Source organism: Mesoplodon bidens (genome assembly GCF_964165515.1).
Source record: "Mesoplodon bidens genome assembly, chromosome: 19".
Classification (NCBI taxonomy): domain Eukaryota; kingdom Metazoa; phylum Chordata; class Mammalia; order Artiodactyla; family Ziphiidae; genus Mesoplodon; species Mesoplodon bidens.
In genome coordinates, this window is record NC_138179.1 from 49187281 (window position 1) to 49205886 (window position 18606).

The 18606-nt window shown below is 51.6% G+C and overlaps 2 protein-coding genes across 2 annotated transcripts; both read right to left on the reverse strand.

The window, feature by feature from the left end:
- Nucleotides 1–3275: 3275 nt before the first annotated feature.
- Nucleotides 3276–14613, reverse strand: HEXIM2 (HEXIM P-TEFb complex subunit 2). The gene is given in 4 exon segments (XM_081219746.1): nucleotides 3276–4251; nucleotides 6780–6815; nucleotides 6817–6891; nucleotides 8387–14613. Coding segments are annotated over 4 exon segments (1536 nt in total). The 5' UTR covers nucleotides 9032–14613; the 3' UTR covers nucleotides 3276–3471.
- A 347-nt stretch (nucleotides 14614–14960) lies between these two features.
- Nucleotides 14961–17095, reverse strand: HEXIM1 (HEXIM P-TEFb complex subunit 1). The gene has a single exon (XM_081219747.1). The coding sequence runs from the start codon at nucleotides 16389–16391 to the stop codon at nucleotides 15345–15347; it is 1047 nt and encodes a 348-aa protein (XP_081075873.1). The 5' UTR covers nucleotides 16392–17095; the 3' UTR covers nucleotides 14961–15344.
- Between the last annotated feature and the right edge of the window lie 1511 nt (nucleotides 17096–18606).

Here is an 18606-nt window from a genome sequence, read left to right on the forward strand (position 1 = left end):
GCAGGGGAGGTGGCCTGGAGGATGCAGCTGGTTGAGGAAGCAGAGTTTGATCCTGTGAACTTGGGAGCTCCTGCCCTTTAGAGGAAGGAGGGAGAACCAGGAGAGGGAGCCGGGCAGGCGCTTTCAGCCTCCGAGCCGTTTGCTTCCTCTCAGACTTTAGACTGGAAGCTCCCGGGGGTGGGGGTAGGGACCTCATCTTCTTAGCGGCTTTTAATTTTCAGAGCAGAGCGTCATCAAGGTAGGCAGTTCCTTTGGAAACCCTGGCACCAGTGGAATGAAATCGAACACATAAAGCAGCAGGAAGATCACCCACCACCCGCCCACAGCGGGGAAGTGAGGACGGCACTGGGCTGCGTGTGGGTGCCATCTCCGGGCAGCAGGGGGGCTGCCGAGACCTCCCAGGGCTGAGGGGCCATCTGTCACCCCCTTGCAGGCCCCAGAGCCCCCAGAGGACAGCACCCACCGGGGGTCTGGGATGGGGGAAGGGATTGGCTGAGCGCCGTGGGCTCCTTTGTCAGACCCAGGAAGGAGAGAGGGGGCAGCTACAGGAAGTAAGGGGGGTGAGGCGCTCCCTCCGGAATCTCTCCAGCCACTTCCCTCCCCTCCGGCTCCCACAGCTCCCGCACATGCTCAGTGTGCCCTCGAATTGGGTTGGCCGGGGGAGGGCTTTGACTGGCATCCCCACTTAAAGGGCCAGTGCCATCCTTGCCCGCGCCCAACGGGGGCAATGGGAGCTGGCCACCCTCTTCACTCATACTGAACTACTTCACCTCAGACCCCCTTCCCCACGTCCTGGCAGGCTCCTCCCGCCCCCTCAGCTGCTCTGTGCACCCCATCACCTCTCATTCCCTGACTCCACTGCAGGCAGGGACTGTCCACTGGACACAGGGGTGTCCACCTGGGATGGGGAAGAAAGGAGGATCCCAGACCAGGGTACAAAATCCCTCCTGGGAACTACCTGCCTCTCTGGGCCTCCCTCCCCCAGCCCAGCTGACCGAGAAGGTCCTGGAAAGCAAATGGCCATGAGGGAATGAGGCACTGAGCACCTGCTCTGGAAAGGCCTGGGGAGGAAAGGGGAGTGTGTCTAAGCCCAGCTTCCCCAGCAGATAGGGTGGTGAAGGCTGTAAACTGGAGCTTCCTCACTGAGGTGGGGTCCCAGGACCAGGCAGCTCCGAGAGGGAAAAGCAAAAAGAACCCGCACCTGGCCACCGGGGCTGAGCTGGCCCTCCCCAGTGCCGAGCCCCGAGTCACGCCAGCTCTACCCTGGGTTCTGGGCACTGAGGTCAGGGACCCAGGTGGGGGGAAGGAGGTGACACTGACTCTTCACTGATCCCTGTCAGCCCCTCCTGACACTCTCCCATCCCACACCCTTCTCCTCTGGTTTTGTTTTCCTCCTCTGTTTTCTTGCCCCATCCTGGGCCCCACCAGCCTTGGGAAAATTAACCCACCTCAGTGTGACCCTGACCCAGAGCCCTTCAGCCATTGTGTGTGTGTGTGTGTGTGTGTGTGTGTGTGTGTGTGTGTGTGTCTGTTAGGGTTGCAGCAGCTTTCCGGTCTCCAGGCTCCTCAGCTCCTTGGCCAAGAAAGGCCAAGCTCCTCACCTGTCCCCTCCCCCGTGTGCAGCTCCTGCCTGCTCAGGGATACACCTCCAGCACCCTCTCCCTCGACACTGCACCCACACCCCTCCCCCACACTCCAGCAGCCCTCTGGAATCTTCTCTCCCCTCCTAGTTACTTTTACACACACACACACACACACACACACACACACACACATGCCTCCGGGTAAACAACCTTGTCCTGGCCCCGGCCCTCCCCTCTCCCTCCAGCTCCATGCTGAGGAATGCAGCAGCTGGGAGGCTGCCTGCGCCCTGCCCAGGGGCCTTCAGGTCCCTGGCTAGCACCCCACAGGGGAAGGCCGGCCTAAGGCCAGCTTTCCTGGAATCCAAAAGCCGCTTCCTCTCTGAGCCTTGGGTTTTCCATCTGCAAAGTGGGGATAATCATTCCTCTAGCCCTTCCTGACAGAGGTGTCTGGGATCAAAGGGGAGGGGGCTAGGACTCCCAGCCAGGGTTGGGTGGGGGGGAGACCCCAAGGATGGGAGATTTTGCTCTCTTAAAACCCATCCCTTCCTAGAATCTGTTCTGGCCTTACGTCGCTGTAGAAGATGCTGGAGAGGTCTGGGTGTGACAGGGAAGAAATGAAAGTTGTCCTGGCAACACACAGGATTTTTCAACATTTCCATCCCAGCAGCTCCCAGGCCCGAGCCCTTCTCTCGCCCAGTGTGGCCTGTCAAGATGAGCTTTCCTGGAACGGAGGTTAGGCTGGGCCCGACAGGCCTCTGGCCCTCCCTGTGCACGGTGGCAGAGCCAATACAGGCTCATTGGTGAGTTAACTAACTTCCCCTCCACCACCGCAGCCTGACACTCTGCAGCCACAAGAACAAGAGACAAGGTGTCTGGGGAGAGGTGGGTCTGCGTGTGAGGGGTGTGTGAGCTCGCTTCAGAGCCCAAGACTGCTGGTGTGTTGGTGGCATATCCGGGCTGACTCAGCTCTCTATCAGACAGACAGGTGAGGGGCCCACCTCGGAGGGAATTAACCACACAGGTGATTAGGCTAAAAGCAGCAGGATGCACAGACGCACGGCAGGCACCTCGAAAGCCAAGCCTCCAGCTCTGCTAAGGATCCATCCCCTGTCCAACCAGCCTTGGGCTTATTTTCCATCAGGAGAAAACTCCCCTTGAGCGCTTACTTGTAAGTGCTCTTCTAGGAGGTCAGGGGGCAAACCTGACCTCCTGCCCAACCCCCAGCTGGGAGATGGGGGGCGGGTGGGGAGGCTGTCAAGCACAGAGAGACACAAGGCACCCAGACCTTGTCTAGCCGAGCCCTCTAAACTGTGGGGAAGATAGGGAAAATACAGGGAGCCTGGGAACAAACCCTGAAGAAACCCCTGGACTTGAGCCTAGCCCTCTCTCCTCCAGAGGAAGTTCCCGGCTCCTCACAGCAACCTTGCATCTTAAGTCAGGCTCTGGCTGAACCTGGTGACTCCTGACTGAGACCCCTCCCGCCTCTGCCTTCCCCTCTCTAAAACCTTCAGAGCAGTCTGATGGCCCCCAGATACATGGAGCAGATTTCAGGCATTCTGGAGACGCGAGAAGCCCCCAGTGCAGGGGTCTGCTGTCCTCCCAGGCTGGGGGCAGCCCCAGGCCTCTCTCCGATGGAAGTGCTTTGATTCTTAGAGCAGCCCTAGTGTAATCAATGCTATAGCCACTCCCACGTGATCTCACCAAAATCATTTAATTCCTTTGTGAAAAATAAGATGACATCAAAGAACAAACTTCAAAGAACAAACTCTGGAGATGACAAGATGGAAGCCAGAACCTAAATGAGCTGTTCTCCGGGGGGCGCAGAGGTGCTGAGACCTGCCTCCTTGAGACTCGGCTGGCCTGAGTGTGTACCAAGCAGAAACTTCTCCTAGGTGCCCGGCTCCCCACCACGGCGGCCAGCTTCCCGGTTCCACATCTCGTTCTCCTGCCGAAGCCGCTGGTTCTCCGTCCGGAGCCGCTCCACCTCGGCGGCCAGCTCCTCCACCTGGCGACAGGGCCGCTGGCTGGCGCACCCCTGCAGCCTCCTCGTCTCCTCCTCGGCCTGCGACAGCCGCCTCTCCAGATCCAGGTAGTCGCGGACCAGCTCCTGCTTGCTGCGGCCCTGCAGGCTCTCCGTGTGATAGCGCTCATAGGCCTCGGAGAAGTCCCTCTGCTGGAACTCCCCGTGAGCTCGGCCCCTCGAGTCGCTGTCCCCGGCCTCACTCTCCCCACTGGAGCCCGGGTGGGAGGCCCCTCGGGGCACATCCAGGTCGGGCTCCTCGGGGTCTCTGTCGTTCATGAGGAACTGGGTGGTGTTGTAGGGTGCCACGGGCTGGCCTTTGGCAAACATCTCCTCTCGGACTCGGGAGGCCCGCTGGCCTTGCCTCTCATCCCGCTGCTGCTTCTCGGCCCAGCTCAGCTCCAGGTAGGGTCGCCAGTGCCGCTTGCGCTTTGAGGGCCGCCGGCGGTGCTTCTTCCGTGCCAGTACGGCCTCCACTGAGCAGCCCCCTGGGCTCCGGGCCCGGGGACCCCTACCGTTCCAGCCTAGGCCACTGCCGGGAGGATCTTCCTCCTCTGAGTGGCTCTCCATCCGGGGTGTCAGGGGCAGGGAACCTCCAGGGTCGTGAGGCTCAGGGAATGTTCTGGGGCTCCCAGGAACACGAGAGGGCTAAAGAGAGAGGAAAAAGGAGGCCAGATCACAGATGGCCCGTCCCATGGTAGAATCCTCGGTTCACCCAGCCTGAAGCCGACCTGCCCACACCCAGCTCACCTGGCCCCTCTCCAGCCTCGCACCTTCTACAGCCAGTTGTCTGTTTCTGTGCTTACCTGTCTACTGTCTGTCCCCCAACCACCCCCCCCAAGCAAACTCATGGTGAGAGCCAGAATCTTGCCTGTGTATTTCACTCTGTAATTTCAATGCCTGGAACAGCACCTGGCACAGAGTAGACATTCAATAAATACTCTTTGAAATGGGATGGGAAGTGGCTCCTGATGTATTACTGGGTTGATCAGAAGCCCAAACGGCACTTGCTCTTCCCTCTTCCTAGAAAGCTAATCTTTCAGACAGAGCTGGTTTCCTTGCAAGTGACCTGTACAGTCCCACAGAGCCCCCATTCAGAAAAGCCCCTTGCTTTGCTTAATGCTCTGCTGTCATTGTCTTGAACGTCTTAGTGATTTTTGAATTAAGAGCCCTTTGCACTGACCCCACAAACCATGTTGCCAATCCTGCTTCCAGCTACTTGCATAACTCGTTATTTTTCATCCTTTAGGGTTAAGCTCCAATGTCAGCTCTTCAGAGGCCCTCCCTGACCCCCTTATCTAAGTAGCCCCCATATTCCCCTTCCCGGTGGCTCCCTGTCATGTGACAGTTAATGTCCCACTTAGCATTTAGCACATTACCATTTACCACTTGTCTTTCTCCTAGAAGAATGTGTCCTGTCTGTTCAGCTCACCACTGTGTCGCTAAGCATGGCCCAAGGTGAGTGTTCAATAAATATATGTTAAATGACATAAGCCCAGAAGTGGGGGGGGATCTAAAAGATATTGGAACGTGAGACTCTCGCTTCTGTCATTCTAGGGTGAATGGAGTGTATTTATTCCAGGCACAAGTTGGTATCACTCTTCTACATGAGGGGCAGGAAAGCACTAGGGAGAGGAAGGGCCAATCTCCAGTCTGTAGCCCAGCGAATTCTACACCTTATCGAAGAGGCGGAAAGGATTCTGTCAAGAGTGCGTGTGTTCAGGGCATCTGTTTATCTCTGCCGTGGTGAGGGTGGGAGTACTGAGTTTGGGGGAGGAGAATGAATTGCTGGAAGTCTGTGGTCTGGGGAATTCTAATAACAACCACCACCACTGGCACAGTGTTTTATAATGTTCAACACGGTTCAGAGACATCTGAGCGTGGGTCTACACGAGTGTAGCGAGTGTACTGGCGGGTGTATGCAGCCCTGTAAGAGCTGGAGGTGTGTTAACGTGCGTTTTGGAGACCCCAAAGTTCTCTTCATAATTTGGGATGGGGTACGTTGGAGTGTGTGTACGTGTGTTGTTTGTTGTGTTGTATTGTTACTTTACCTGCAGGGAGAATGTCATAAAGTAACAATACAATCAAGAGTGACAGGCCTTGGGGCTTCCCTGGTGGCGCCGTGGTTGAGAGTCCGCCTGCCGATGCAGGGGACACGGGTTCGTGCCCCGGTCCGGGAGGATCCCACGTGCCGCGGAGCGGCTGGACCCGTGAGCCATGCCGCTGTGCCTGCGCGTCCGGAGCCTGTGCTCCGCAACGGGAGAGGCCACAGCAGTGAGAGGCCCGCGTACCGCAAAAAAAAAAAAAAAAAGGTGACAGGCCTCGTCACCACCAGTGTCTTGGGCCAACTGAGAAGAACTTCTGCCCCACCCCCACCCAAGCCAGCCCTGCCCCTCAGCCCCACATGCTGCCTCCCTCCTGAAGGCTTGTCCCCTTTCCACCATTACCACTATTGCAGAGAAGCTGTGTGATCCCGGGTGAGCCATTTGCCTTCTCTGAACCTTTAGGCCCTGACATGCCATGAACTCCAAATTAAATAAATCTGGAAAATTTACTGGAAGTAGCTAGGTAGGGTGGATCAGAGGACTAGAGTTCCCTCCTTACCTATAGGGAGCTGTGGACTAGGGGAGAAGAATGGGCAAGGTGGGGGCCGGTGAGAGAGAGCATAGGGTGGGAGGGTTCGGGCTCCTGTTGCCAGATCAGAAGGTGATGTTCTCTGAGGGCCTGATACAACCTGTCTCTCCCCTCTCTCCTGGGTGGTTTCCTACCCCCTAACCTCCATCCTAAATTATGAACCGATGGCTCAAACTGTTCTCCCTGCTTCAGACTTGGTTCACAGCCTAGACAAAATGCAAGGCAGGGTTCTGCTGTTTAAGACGCTAAGTTTAAACCCTGGGTCTTCTGCTTGCTGGCTGCATGATTCTAGAAGAGGCCTGTCAGCTCTCAGAACATCAGCTTCTTTGAAATGGAAATAGCCATTTCTACCCTGAATGGCTGCTAGGATTTCACGAGATAGCGCAGAATTAACATCTGCCATATTGCTCAGCGCACAGTGGGGACTCATTTAAAAATACTGGTTTTCCAAATCCACTAACACGTCTGAGACAAGAAGCCAGGATCCCAGCTGGCAGGACCCATGTTCAGGGCACTGAGGTGGTTGGGAGAATGGGGCTTACCTTGGCCTCCTCCAGGGCTGCTGGTGACTCTGTGTTAACAGTTGGTCTGGCTTGGAGTAGCCACCTTCTTCTGTTCCAGATCTTTCAGCAGATGCCTTTTAACTAGTGACACCTGCTTTAAATAATAGAAACCTAAGTGCCGAGGGAGAATTTTCAGGAAGCCTCTGGCTACCCAGCAAATCTTTACCAAGGCAGCGGCAGCCATTTTGTAGCACCAGACCTGCACACCCTCATTTTCAAATGAAGGGCCGCCTCCAGCCTGGTTTTCACACCTCCAGCCAGCAAGGGGTCAAATGGAGATTAAGGGGCCATCTCCCCAGTCCTGTTCCTCAGGCCCCAGGCCAGGGCTTCCGTCCTATACTCTTCTCCTGAAACTCACTGAGGCAGCCAGGCCTAAGCTTTGTTCCCCCAGCAACCAAAGAGGGGAAAAGACTGCCTGGGGAGGCGAAGACACAGCGATGGCCTGCACAGGCTGGGAGGGGAGTGGGTCGGTGGCCCCGACAAGCCTGAGGAGGAGTCCTTTCCCCACTGCCTCCAGCGGCCCCAACCTTGACTGCAGGCCCCCACCTCCTCCCCAGGCTGGGCTCCAGAAGTCAACACCTCAAAACACACGACGGGGCCCGGCCTGGGGCTGAGGCCTTTTCATCTACAGGGCCTGGCCTGCCTCCCTCCTTCTTCTCAGGATGGGAAACGGAGGAAAGGGTAAGAAGGCTTCGCACTACAGGCAGCTGAGAGGGAAACCCAACAGGGATAAGGAAGGATTCCTTGGAAGAGGGGAAATGATCCGGGAAGGAGATTCTGCAAAGGCGGAACTGACCTATTTGCTGTCAGGGGCTATGCACAGGACTACATCTGTGTGTCTTTCTGTGCGACCGCCTGTCTGCAATTCCCAACGCCTCAGCCCTACCTCTTGCTGCAGTTGCTGCAGCTCTGGTCAAGCCGCTCAGGCGCTGAGGTTGGGGGGAGGGCCCCCCCCCCCCCGCCGCCTGGCAGCGCGGCACCTGCTGGGGATTGTAGTTCTTCTAGCTGAGGAAAGCGGATCAAGAGCCTGTAATGTCAACAAGCACACAGAAAACTCTAAAACCCACCTACCCTTGCGCGAGTGGCGTCCCGCGCTCACCGATGCCTCCTTTGATTGGTCCACTCGCCTGCCAATAGCCCCTTTTTCGTCAACGATTAGCTGTGCGGAAGCACAAGTCGATCCGCCTATCCGAGCCCAATTAAAGAGTTCATTGATGGCGTTAATCTTTACTGGGCAGAAAACAGATCCGGCTGAGAGGGGAGGGGCTTGGACGCGGAGGGATCCTCGGCCCTAGAGGAAGGCGACGAGAAGGATCGGTGGCCGCCGCCGCCATTTTGGGCTGGGAGGAGGCAGCGGAGGGACTCGCTGCGCAGTGAGAGCACCCCATGGGGGGTGGTCCGGGCGCGGGGAGAGGCCGGGCCGAGTGGGCTGCCTGAAGTGGCGGCGCCGGGAGACGGCGGGGGGTGGGACCGGGGACCGCGGGGGGGCGAAGGTTGGAGTCTCTCTGGCCGGGCCCGGTCCTCAAACCATCCCGGCAGCCCCGCAGCCTCGCCTCTCACAGAGGGCGGGGTTCTTGGGTAATTACCGCGTACTTCCTGAGACCCCAGCTGAGTAGAGAGCGGGTGAAATGACTCTCCTCTGCTCTTTCCACGGGGGCGCAGATCCCGAGGCGGAGCTCCGCTAAGTTCTTTCCCCACCCCCATGCGGCCTGGGTATAGCGGCGAGGCCCGGCGTAGCGGGAACCCCCACTTCGATGGGCGCCGCGAGGGCGGGTGGAGGTCGCAGCTCCGGCCGCGCGTCCCTCTGGCGTGGCAGTCAGCTGGAGGCTCCGAGGGCAGAGAGCCAGGTGCACCCACCATCTCCCCCCGTACACCAAGGCCATCCCGCGGCCAGGGCTGTGAACAGGAACAGCCTTCTTCCTACTGTAGCAACCACTAATTCTCCCCAGGGACCAGCTAGATCGGGGCACGTGGAAATCTCTGAGCGCTCTTGCCCTCGAGATCTCTCCTGTCCAGCCCCGATTCTCAGAACGACCTGACCTCGCACGTCGCCAGCCGCTTTGGGAAACTCCAAAAGTGTGCTGTTCCACTTCTCTCGAAAGTTTACACCAAAGGGGTTTGCGCTTTTGCCCTTTGCAGAGTTGGGACACAAAACAACTTGGAGTCGCCTCGGTTCTGGGAATAAACATGGAGTGGCCCATTTCGGATGCTTCAGGAACATCTGTTTGCATTTTGAAATCTGAGCCATAACTTTTACCAAAACTTTTGGAGATGGCCGCCCTCCTAAAGGAAAAAACGAACTAATTCCAACGTAGTCTTTATAAGGCTACAAATTCTTTCCAGTTTAAAGAACTTTTCTCCCACAGACGAAACAAAATGGGGGAGTATTTTGCCACTGGTGCATTGTTACTAGGGAGCGTCTATTTTGAAATTCCAAGTAATTGAAAGTCACTTCTGTGGATCCCAGATGGCCACCCAAATAGAAATTGCAGTTTTGAGCTACTTCATATATGTGGCGTTTGGGGGAGCAGGGGAAACCTACCTTGAGAAAAATAAACACTCAACCTTATAGCTGTAGCAGCTTCTTAAGGATTGAAGTTTGATGTGGAATTCTTTTCTTGAATTGCAGATGAAACCATTTTGTTTCTTACTGCTTGAAATCTAAATTCAGAGAGATTCATAGGTCAGGGGTAGCTTAATGTTGTTGCGAAAAGGGCAGTTGAAATTATGCCTAGGTAGACTCGGAATTAGGAAATTAGGAGAGTGACCGGCGGTGAGCTTTATCTTAGAGGGTACATTGTGATGCGTCTCATTGCTGATTACAGTTGGTCAAATCGTTCCGAAGCATTTGGCCTTAATAGCAAAGTTTCTTCAGAACTGAAGCCCTGTTCCTCCTATTAATAAAGTGATTTTTTTTTAAGTTGTAAGAGTGACAGTTCCATAGCGACAGTTCCATAGCTTTAACTGTTTTCTCCCTTTGCCCCCCAGATGTTCTCAGAGAAAGTCTTAGAACTGGATTGCAAAAATACCATCACCTTTGACTCAGGTTCATCTAAAATTTGAACCACTTATCCTAAATAAAGCTTCAGGACACTTGATTCATGCTGTGGGTTGACCTGGCTTAAGTCATGTTCACTTCACACTGTTGTTTAGATCAAGAGAATATGCCAGTTAGGAAAAGCTGACACTAACTTGGTGGGAGTTAAATAGTTATAGCTGAAAGGGGCTTTAAAGATTATCTTTGTGGTTCCTCTGTCAAGAATTTAATGGCGGAGGATCTCAGACTGTGATTCATCCTCCATTGTGAAGTCATCTAGTTAAACCTTTGGAAGCTACTAAGTGGAGAATACTGTACCAGGTGCAGAAATTTGGTACTCATTTTTAAAGATGAAAGCTTATCATATTTAAGGTTGACCCATAAGCTTTTCCATTCCTTGATAAGAAAAGTTGGGAGTAAAATCAGTTTATTAATGGTCCCTTGGTTATCTACTGAGCAAAACACAGTACTGGGAGTTAGGAACTCCCAAGTTCTGTTTCTGTGTGTGCTACCACAGATTTGGTTGGCTTGGCTAGAGGCCCAATCCTGAAGATGAGGCCAAACTGGCCATTTTGTTGCTGAGCCTATTGTTGTCTAACTTTCGACTAGACCTTCAACTTCCTCCTCAGCTCTCCCTTTTCAGATGAGTTGCTTTGTGGTTTATGACAAATTCTACAAAGCCTATATGCCTCAGTTTCCTAATTTGGAAATGGTATCAATGCAGCCTCCCTCATAAATACCTGGAGTAACTACCCTTCAGTGGCTATGTAAACATTTACTTGCTCTAACTTTGTTACTTGGGAACTTGGAGGACTTCTGCTTCAAAGGTTATTTGGGGCATTTGGGAGACCTGCCTTACCAAAGTGTGGCCTTGGTTGCCATGGGCCATCCAGATAGATTGAACGAGGGTCAGTCTCAGGGTACCAAGCAGTTGTTAACCACAAGTCCTGGATGTTTTACGTTTGCCTGATGGCCACCTCCTGGGAGTAGTGGCTGTGTGTGAGCAGCATTCATTGACAGAGGTAGGAGTAATTCTTTGCAGCAGTCCTCCTCTTCAGGATGAAGATACTTTCTTCTGAACTATTTGATTTCCAGTTCGTTTTTTACTTTGTTCAGCCCTCACCATCCTCTTCTCTGTCTTTCTCTCTTTAAATTCAAATGTTTGCTCTTCTAAATGCACTTTTAGTAAGCCCCAGAGAGGAGGGTAGAACTAACCTAGACATTCCCTTCCATCCTCTGGTTGGTCTTCTTCCTTTGCCTGAAAGTTGTCCTGGAGTTATCCAGGTATGCAGAATTGCGTGCTTAAAGCCGACTTCAGAACTTCAAATCTTCTCCTCTGACGCTCTGGAGTCTAGGACAAATTCTAGTCAGTAGTTTACGAGAGCAGTGACGCTGTCATTTTCTCAAATTCTTGTGCATGGAACACTCTACAACTCCCACATTTTCCTTCAGGAATATCCTTTTTGGTCACCGTAGATCCAGGGCTTTTTAACACTTCACACACAGTCAGTGGATGTATCAAATAGAAGGTGCCTTCAGATGAGGGTTTGCAATACTCTTCTGAATTTTTGCTCTTTTTGGAAAATTTTAAGCCAAATGTAACTGCTCTTGGTGCTGTATTGAGGGATAGAATCACACTAGCTGTTTCAGGAGACTTACCAACAGTTCCTGGTACCAGCTCAACCATTTGAAAGAATTTTGTTGGTGTGCAGAAGTTTGTTAGTAAACTGCTAGGATTATTCCTGCTGTTACCCATGTTACATCATTTGTCATAATTGAACTGCCTCTAAGTAAAGCCCAAGAAAAACTTCATTCAGGAGGATTTGTGAGAGCTGTGTTATTGATCTGTCTGAAACCAGCCTTTGTTTTTTCAACAAGAAATGAAATGAGGTTGTATGCTTTCCAGCCTTCAAAGACAACTGGCAGAAATTGGCCAAATAGTGAATCTTCGCCTCCTAGATCATATATTTTGTCTTTCTTACAGAGTATGACTATTACCCTTTGGTCAGCAGATCCCACTCTTCAGGGCCTGAATTTGACATTTTCTTTTAAAAATTAGTTTTTATTTCTAGCAACAACCATTTACACTTTACACGAGAAAGGATAGTGGAATTTTATTCCAATAATCTTGCTTGAGAAATGTGAAAAATCATTTAAAGAAACTCACAAACTCAGGTATACTTAGGTACAAGTACAGTGCTATTTAACTCTAGCCAGCTTTTCTGTCACACTGTTGTGAATACTTGTTTCCTGCTGGTGGTGTAAGTGGACGGGGGACACCTGTAGTACATTACCTAATATTTGACTAAACACTGGTTTTCTGAAGGTAGACTATTTAGTTGTGGATCTTGTTTATTTCTGTAGATTCCCTCTTTGATTTCTCTCACTTTTGAAGTCACTGGGGTAAAGTATGTTTGTTTATATTTCCCCAAGCAAAGGATTTTTATTTTACTCTGGACAAAGTGAAAATTAAAATACTGATCAAATGGGCAACTGCTCTGGTCTTAGAAAGAACCAATAATAATACCAATGGTACCTTACTTTTGGATAGCCTATTTTCATGTTGTCTCCTTTAATCCTTAACAGCAGTTATGTGAAGTAGGCACGGCCCCATTTTGCTGATGAAGAATGAGGCTCAGAGAGTTTAATAAGAGATGTGTCCAGGGTTTTACTGCTAGTATTTGTCAAAGGTATAACTAGGAGCCTGGTTTTTGACTCCTAGTCTGATCTAATTTTATAATGTTTCCTCTCTTTAGATACCTAGTCCATTTTTCAGAACTAAACCAATCTGGAGCTCCTTGGCTTGTTCCCCTGCAAACTGAAATCTAAAGGGCTCTGTCTCTTGAGGGCCACTTTAGGTTATAGGCTGGCCCAAGAAAAGTTTTCCTTACTCAAAGGAGGATTAAGCAGTCCAGCCAGCTGTCTCCAAAATTTGGGAAGTGCTTTGCCCTGGCTGGATATCCAGGCCCCAGTATAAGAAAGAGAACTGAAATTGCTAATGTGTAAGCATGATCTTTGGAGCAGCTCATTTAAAATGTTTAGCAGAAAAGCCTTTAGTGAAAGGCTAGAGTGGACTTGAGGATCATCTGTCATGATCCTGTTAGTATAGGTAATTCAGAGTCTTTTCTCTCTGCCCTTAGAGCAATATGTTAGTCAAGTGTTTCAATGTAGAAAGTGTTGATAGAAAACTGAAATTTTGCACAAGTCTCATCATTCTAAGAACATAAATGCAGTAAAATGTCGGTGCCTTTGAAAGCAAAATTCAGACAGTTGCATATCTTAAGGTAAATCAAAGTAATTTATGACAGTTACTTAAAACTAAATATTTATATATTTTTTAAGACTGGATTGAATGTCTCCTAAAACTTACACTTTTTTCCTGATGATAAATGCACTAAGAGTCTTTCTAAGACTATTAGTCGGGGAAACAAGATGGTTATATTTAAATCCATCTTGTTAAGTAAGAAGAGTTTCTGAAATCAGAGGTCATCACTGCTGCATCCTATATAGTTCAGTCAAAATGAGGCTTCTGCTGTGCACTGTAAAGGCAGAGGGCAGTGTTGCTGCTTCTGGGACTGCTGCATGACGTCATGGCAGAAGGAAAATTAAAAACACAAAAACTATTTCAAAATAGACTTTTAATGTAATTTTTAGGCCAAAGGAAAAGCTTATCATACATCGTCTCCAGTGGACCATCTGCCAGAATAGGGCCAGCTCAGTCCAGCTTTGAAGGCCCTGAGTCAGTCTTAACTGCCATAATTTCCCTTGACTCATGGATTTGTGTATGCTTCTCATGCATCATAAGGTGCATTTCACTCTTGACATTCCCACCACCTCCAGTATTTCATCTAGCTGCAAAAGCAAGCTTCCCAATGGGAGGTTTTTTCCCAGGGGTTCTTAACCTTTAAGGAGTTTGATAATTTCATGTTCTCTCAAGCCCTCTTCCCAGAAAAATGTACACATGATACAAGTCCACATATAATTGCATGGGGTTCATGGAGCCCAAGGCCCCCTATGGTTTCTAAGGCCCCATGTGAGGGAACCCCTGTGCTAGTGATTTGAACAATGCAGTTGCTTAGGGAAGCACTGACACAGGGCAGGTAAAGATGGGCTGGGTTAATCATGGTGACAGGAGGGAACAATCTTATAATTTCTTACTATTTTGATTTGGGGGCAGAAATTAATTCCCAGGGCCTCCCTGCATTTTCAAGAGCAGAACTACTCAAGGACTAAGCAGCTATCAGTAGTTTAGGAGATTGAGAATAGCGGCTGTATAGGGAAGGTGCACGGTTCCCACTTGGCCCCTAAGGACTTAATTTAGCTCCTTAACCAGAAGCTTTACATTTGGTTTGCAGTGAGGGGGCATTTCTAATTTTAGTTTGACTCTCATGGAAAGGTGGACAGCTTCTATTCCTTTTTTTTTTTTTTTTTTTTTTTTTTTTTGGTATAGGGAGCACCTAAGTATTGGACAATTAGGGTTAAGTCCTTGGAATGCCCCAAGTGGCCATTTCCTCTATAAATATAATATTCTCTACCTCTGAATATTTTAACATAAAGAGCTGCCTCACAAGTTTATCCAGCCATTGCTTGCACTAAGAAAGCAAGAGGTTTACGAAGAGCCTTTTCCAGGCATCCAAGAACTCCTTCCAGCCTTATTGGGAGGAGAGGGGAATTACTAAAACCACACTTGTAGGAATGAAATGAGGCTGTCAGTTGTCTAACTGACAAACTGCCAAATTAGGCTCACGTTTTTGTTAACAGACTTTTGAACGGCTATTGAGAAGCAGAATTAAAATTTTAAGCTGCTGATTGTAGTTACATTCTACTCCCCAAACACCCAACACTGGTTTATTTCTCCAGCATCAAGAAAGAAAACCAAGGCACTAGAAAACAAGCACACTTAAGTATTGAAGATAATTAAATCTTTATATTTTGCCGGAACTGTATATTGTAGCACACTAAAACCCATTCAAGGGAAAACTGGGCAAATTGAAAATTCTCCCATTAAAGATTGTTTTTTGAAAAGGGACAAATCAGATGATTCCTTTACCCCCCCCCCAAAAACGCAATCACATAAATCAGTACTATTCTGAATTAGCTCTAGAAATCACACTGAAACTACATTACATTTACAAATATTAAATTTATTATAACTAGAATGAATTTAATGGTTCTCAGATTTGGCCACCTTATAGCTCCATTTAAGGAGGGGATTTTTAACAGAAAAATGCTTTATAGCTTGGTCAAATTACACATTAAAAAAGAAAAAAACTCCTAAAAAGGAAAACAAGAAAAGCAACCCTTCAGTTTCACATAATTAAAGAACAGGAGAAAGCACACAAGCTACATCATAGCTAAATTTACCAAACCAACCAAAGCCAGGGGGGATTTCTTTTCTGATTATGTGTCATAAAAAGGTCCACTGTCTTATATACACATGTATATAATGTTACATTCCGTCACTGTAAAAAGTCCCCTTTGCCCCCCTCCCCCCAAAAAGTTTCAGTCTAGTCTCCAAACTTGGACAGCGGTGCTCGCTCCTGCTGCCGGTGCAGTTCGTTCTCCGTCAGCAGCTGGAGGTTCTCGGCGCGCAGCCGGTCTAGCTCCAGCTCCAGCTCCCGGACGCGCGCGTCGTCGTCGCCGCCCAGCCGCTTGCTTTCCAGCCGCAGCCGGTTATTCTCGTCCTCCATGCGCGAGAGGCACTTCTCCAGCTCCAGGTACTCTTTGATGAGCTCCTGCTTGCTCATGTTCTGCAGGCTCTCCGCGTGGTACCGCTCGTAGGTCTCCGAGAAGTCCCGCTGCAGAAACTCGCTGCCGTCTCCTCCCATCCCGTCGCTGCCCCCATCCTCCTCGCCCGCTTCTTCCATAAAGTCCTCATCGCTGGTGTCGTCAGATTTGGCAGCAGCCCGTTTGGGATACAGGCCGGTTTTAAGATCCGGCTCCTCCTGGTCGTGATCATCCATGAGGAACTGCGTGGTGTTATAGGGAGCCACTGGCTGGCCCTTGGCGAACATCTCGGCTCGAATCCTCGAAGCTCGCAGGCTCTGTTTCTCATCGAACTTTTTCTTCTCCTCCCAGGTCAGCGTGTAGTACGGTTTCCAATGCCGCTTCTTCTTGGAGGGGCGTCTCCTATGTTTTTTCTTGCCCAGCTGTCTCTGCTGCTGTCCCCACGCCTCCTCGCCCCCTGCGGCAGAAGCCCCCAACTTGTTGGCCTTCGGCCTCTGTTGCCCTCCCGCCGCCGGCTGGGGGGCACCGCCAGCGGACAAGTCGTCCCCGTTCTGGCCCTTCTCACCCGCTTCCGGGCAGCTGGATTCTGGGCAGATCTGGGTCTGCACGGGAGGCGGCTGGAGCTCCAGGCTCCCTTCCCCGCCCTGCCCCGGAGAGCCACCCGACTGGGGGGACGCTCTCGATTGCCACCTACTGTCCTCCTCGGGCACCCGCTCCTCCGCGCCTGGGGGGCGATCAGAGTTCGGCTCTTCATGGACAGCAGCAGCACCTGTACAGTTGCTAGTTTGAGGCTGGTGCTGATACTCTGACAAGAGTGGCTCGGCCATTGCTAATAGAATCCTCGGAGTTTGAAGAATTTTGACTGTAAATCCTTAAGGAAAAAAGGGTTTTCTTTTCTTTCAGAAATGTCCAGCACAGTCCTCTTCGGTCTGTAATTCCTGCAGTGATGCCTTCAGCCAATCCTTCTGTCAGCAAACTCCAGTTGCAATTTGGGGGCGCTCAAGTCAGTAAAGGGTTAAGGGCCCACAGCGCGGCCGGCTAGCGGGTCCAAGGGGGTGCAGCAGCAGGAACAGTAGGTGTTGTGTAGAGGGGGTGGGCCTCAAGCCTCCCCGCAGAGCGCCCCCGCGATCAAGGAATTGGTGGGCAAGGAGATTAGGTTAAATCCAACGGGTTAAACCCAGCCCCGAAGGGGTTAAAACGACCCGATGACGCTGACTCCGAGGGGCCGGATCCACAAAGGGTTAAATCCCCTGCCGCAGAGCCCACAAGGGGTTAAAGTCCCAGAGCCACCTCCTCCCACTTCCACGGGTGTCGCTCCAACCCGTGCTCCCACTTCCCTAGGCCCGGCCGGAGCCTCAGCCGAGGACAGACAAACTCATCTCCCCTTTGGCTCGATGCTCTCTGCTCAGCTCAGTTCTCCTCCGCCTCCTCCTCTTTTTCCTCCCTCCCTCCTCCCCCCCTCCGACAACTCCTCTTCCGCCTCCTCCCCCGACTTCCCCTCCCAACCTGCCTCTCCACCTGCCAACTTCCAACTGCTGCCTCCCAGCCCTCTGCGCCCCTTTTATATAGAAGACGGTCCGCCCCGCCCACGCGCATGCGTAACGGAGTCCCCATCGCAGGAACCTGGGAGTCGTAGTTCCCATCTTTCAGACCCGCCGTCCTCTCGCGCCGTGCGACGTAGCCAATCCCAGGGCGCGTCGGGGGCGTCTTCCAGGCCACCTCCTTCCATCATTTATCCCTCGCTAGAGAAACGTGAGCGCCCATTGGTCAAGAGGCACATGTCTCGCCGAGGAAGGAAGGCCGATCGCAGAGAAGATGGGGCGGGTTCTGGACCATACCATTCTGCTTCAGGAATACGAGAAGATTCGATGGCCTATAAGGGCCCGCACAGAATATTTTTATGAAAAGGTGCGTCTTAAAGACTACTATTGTATTCTGTCCTCAGCGGAAAGGTTCGGAAGGTCATAAACACTTGTTAGCTAAAGCAAGAATGGTTTACTCCTAAAAAGTAGTCCCTAAAGTGTAAACGAGGATTTAATTCTGTAAAGAGAGACGTTGGCCCATGGCTAATAATTCTCGATTCTTAAAATTATAGGAATGTCTTTAAAGTGTGTGGTTAGTGACTGGGATTGACGTTTGCGGAAGGATATTGTGAACACATTTTTGTTTAAAAAAGCGCATGAAGAAGTAAACAAATGAAGAATAAAAAGTGCCGCCTTAAAGGGACAGTGTGACTGCGTTAGGGCAGCAACCTCGGACTAGGCCGCGGAAAATGAGAAAGCAGGTTCGAGTCCCGGTTGACGTCCGCCTTCGGACAGGCCTCGGGACCCTTGGCCGAAAGTGGCCGAGTCCCAGCCCCAGCGTAGTCCTTCTGGGCCACCGCCGCCCCAGGGGCCAGTGCAAAATGGTGGGCCGTGACCGAGGGTCTCGCCTGGGCCGGGAAGCACCGGGTGTGCACCCTGGGCTCCCCCGAGACCCAGCCTGTAAGGCCTCGCCCCCTCCTCCCCCTCCCCGGGCCTCAGCTTTTATCGAAGAAAACGGTCTTCTGGGGCCGTCTTGGTCTCTTCAGTTAGGAACCGACCAGGAAATTTTCCTGAGCCCGGACAGGAGAGTCCAGGGCTGCTGATGAGCCTCTTTGTTGGGGGAGGGGTTCGAAGTTAATACTGAGTTGAAATAATCAAGCCTGGCTAGGCGAGAGAGAAGGGGGGATCATCCACAGAGGCTCTTCCTTGTCAGTAGGCGCTGGGCAACACCGGGAGGGAAGCAGAGCCAGAGGCTTCCGCGAGGAGGAATCCTTGCCCAGAAATGGAGGCAGGGGGATTCTGGCCCAGAACTGTGGGACAGATTCATGGCGGGGTGGAGGGGGGCGGCGACTTAGTCTCCTTGTGAAAATTCTCCAGATTCCAGGCTCCCGCCCAAAGGACAGGGGCCGGGAGTAGCCCAAACCCTCCGCCCAAATCACTTAGGCCTAAAATCTCCCGAAATCTCAGTTTCTCCCACTTGCCACACGCACAGTGACCCGTTCTATTCTTACTGTTCTAT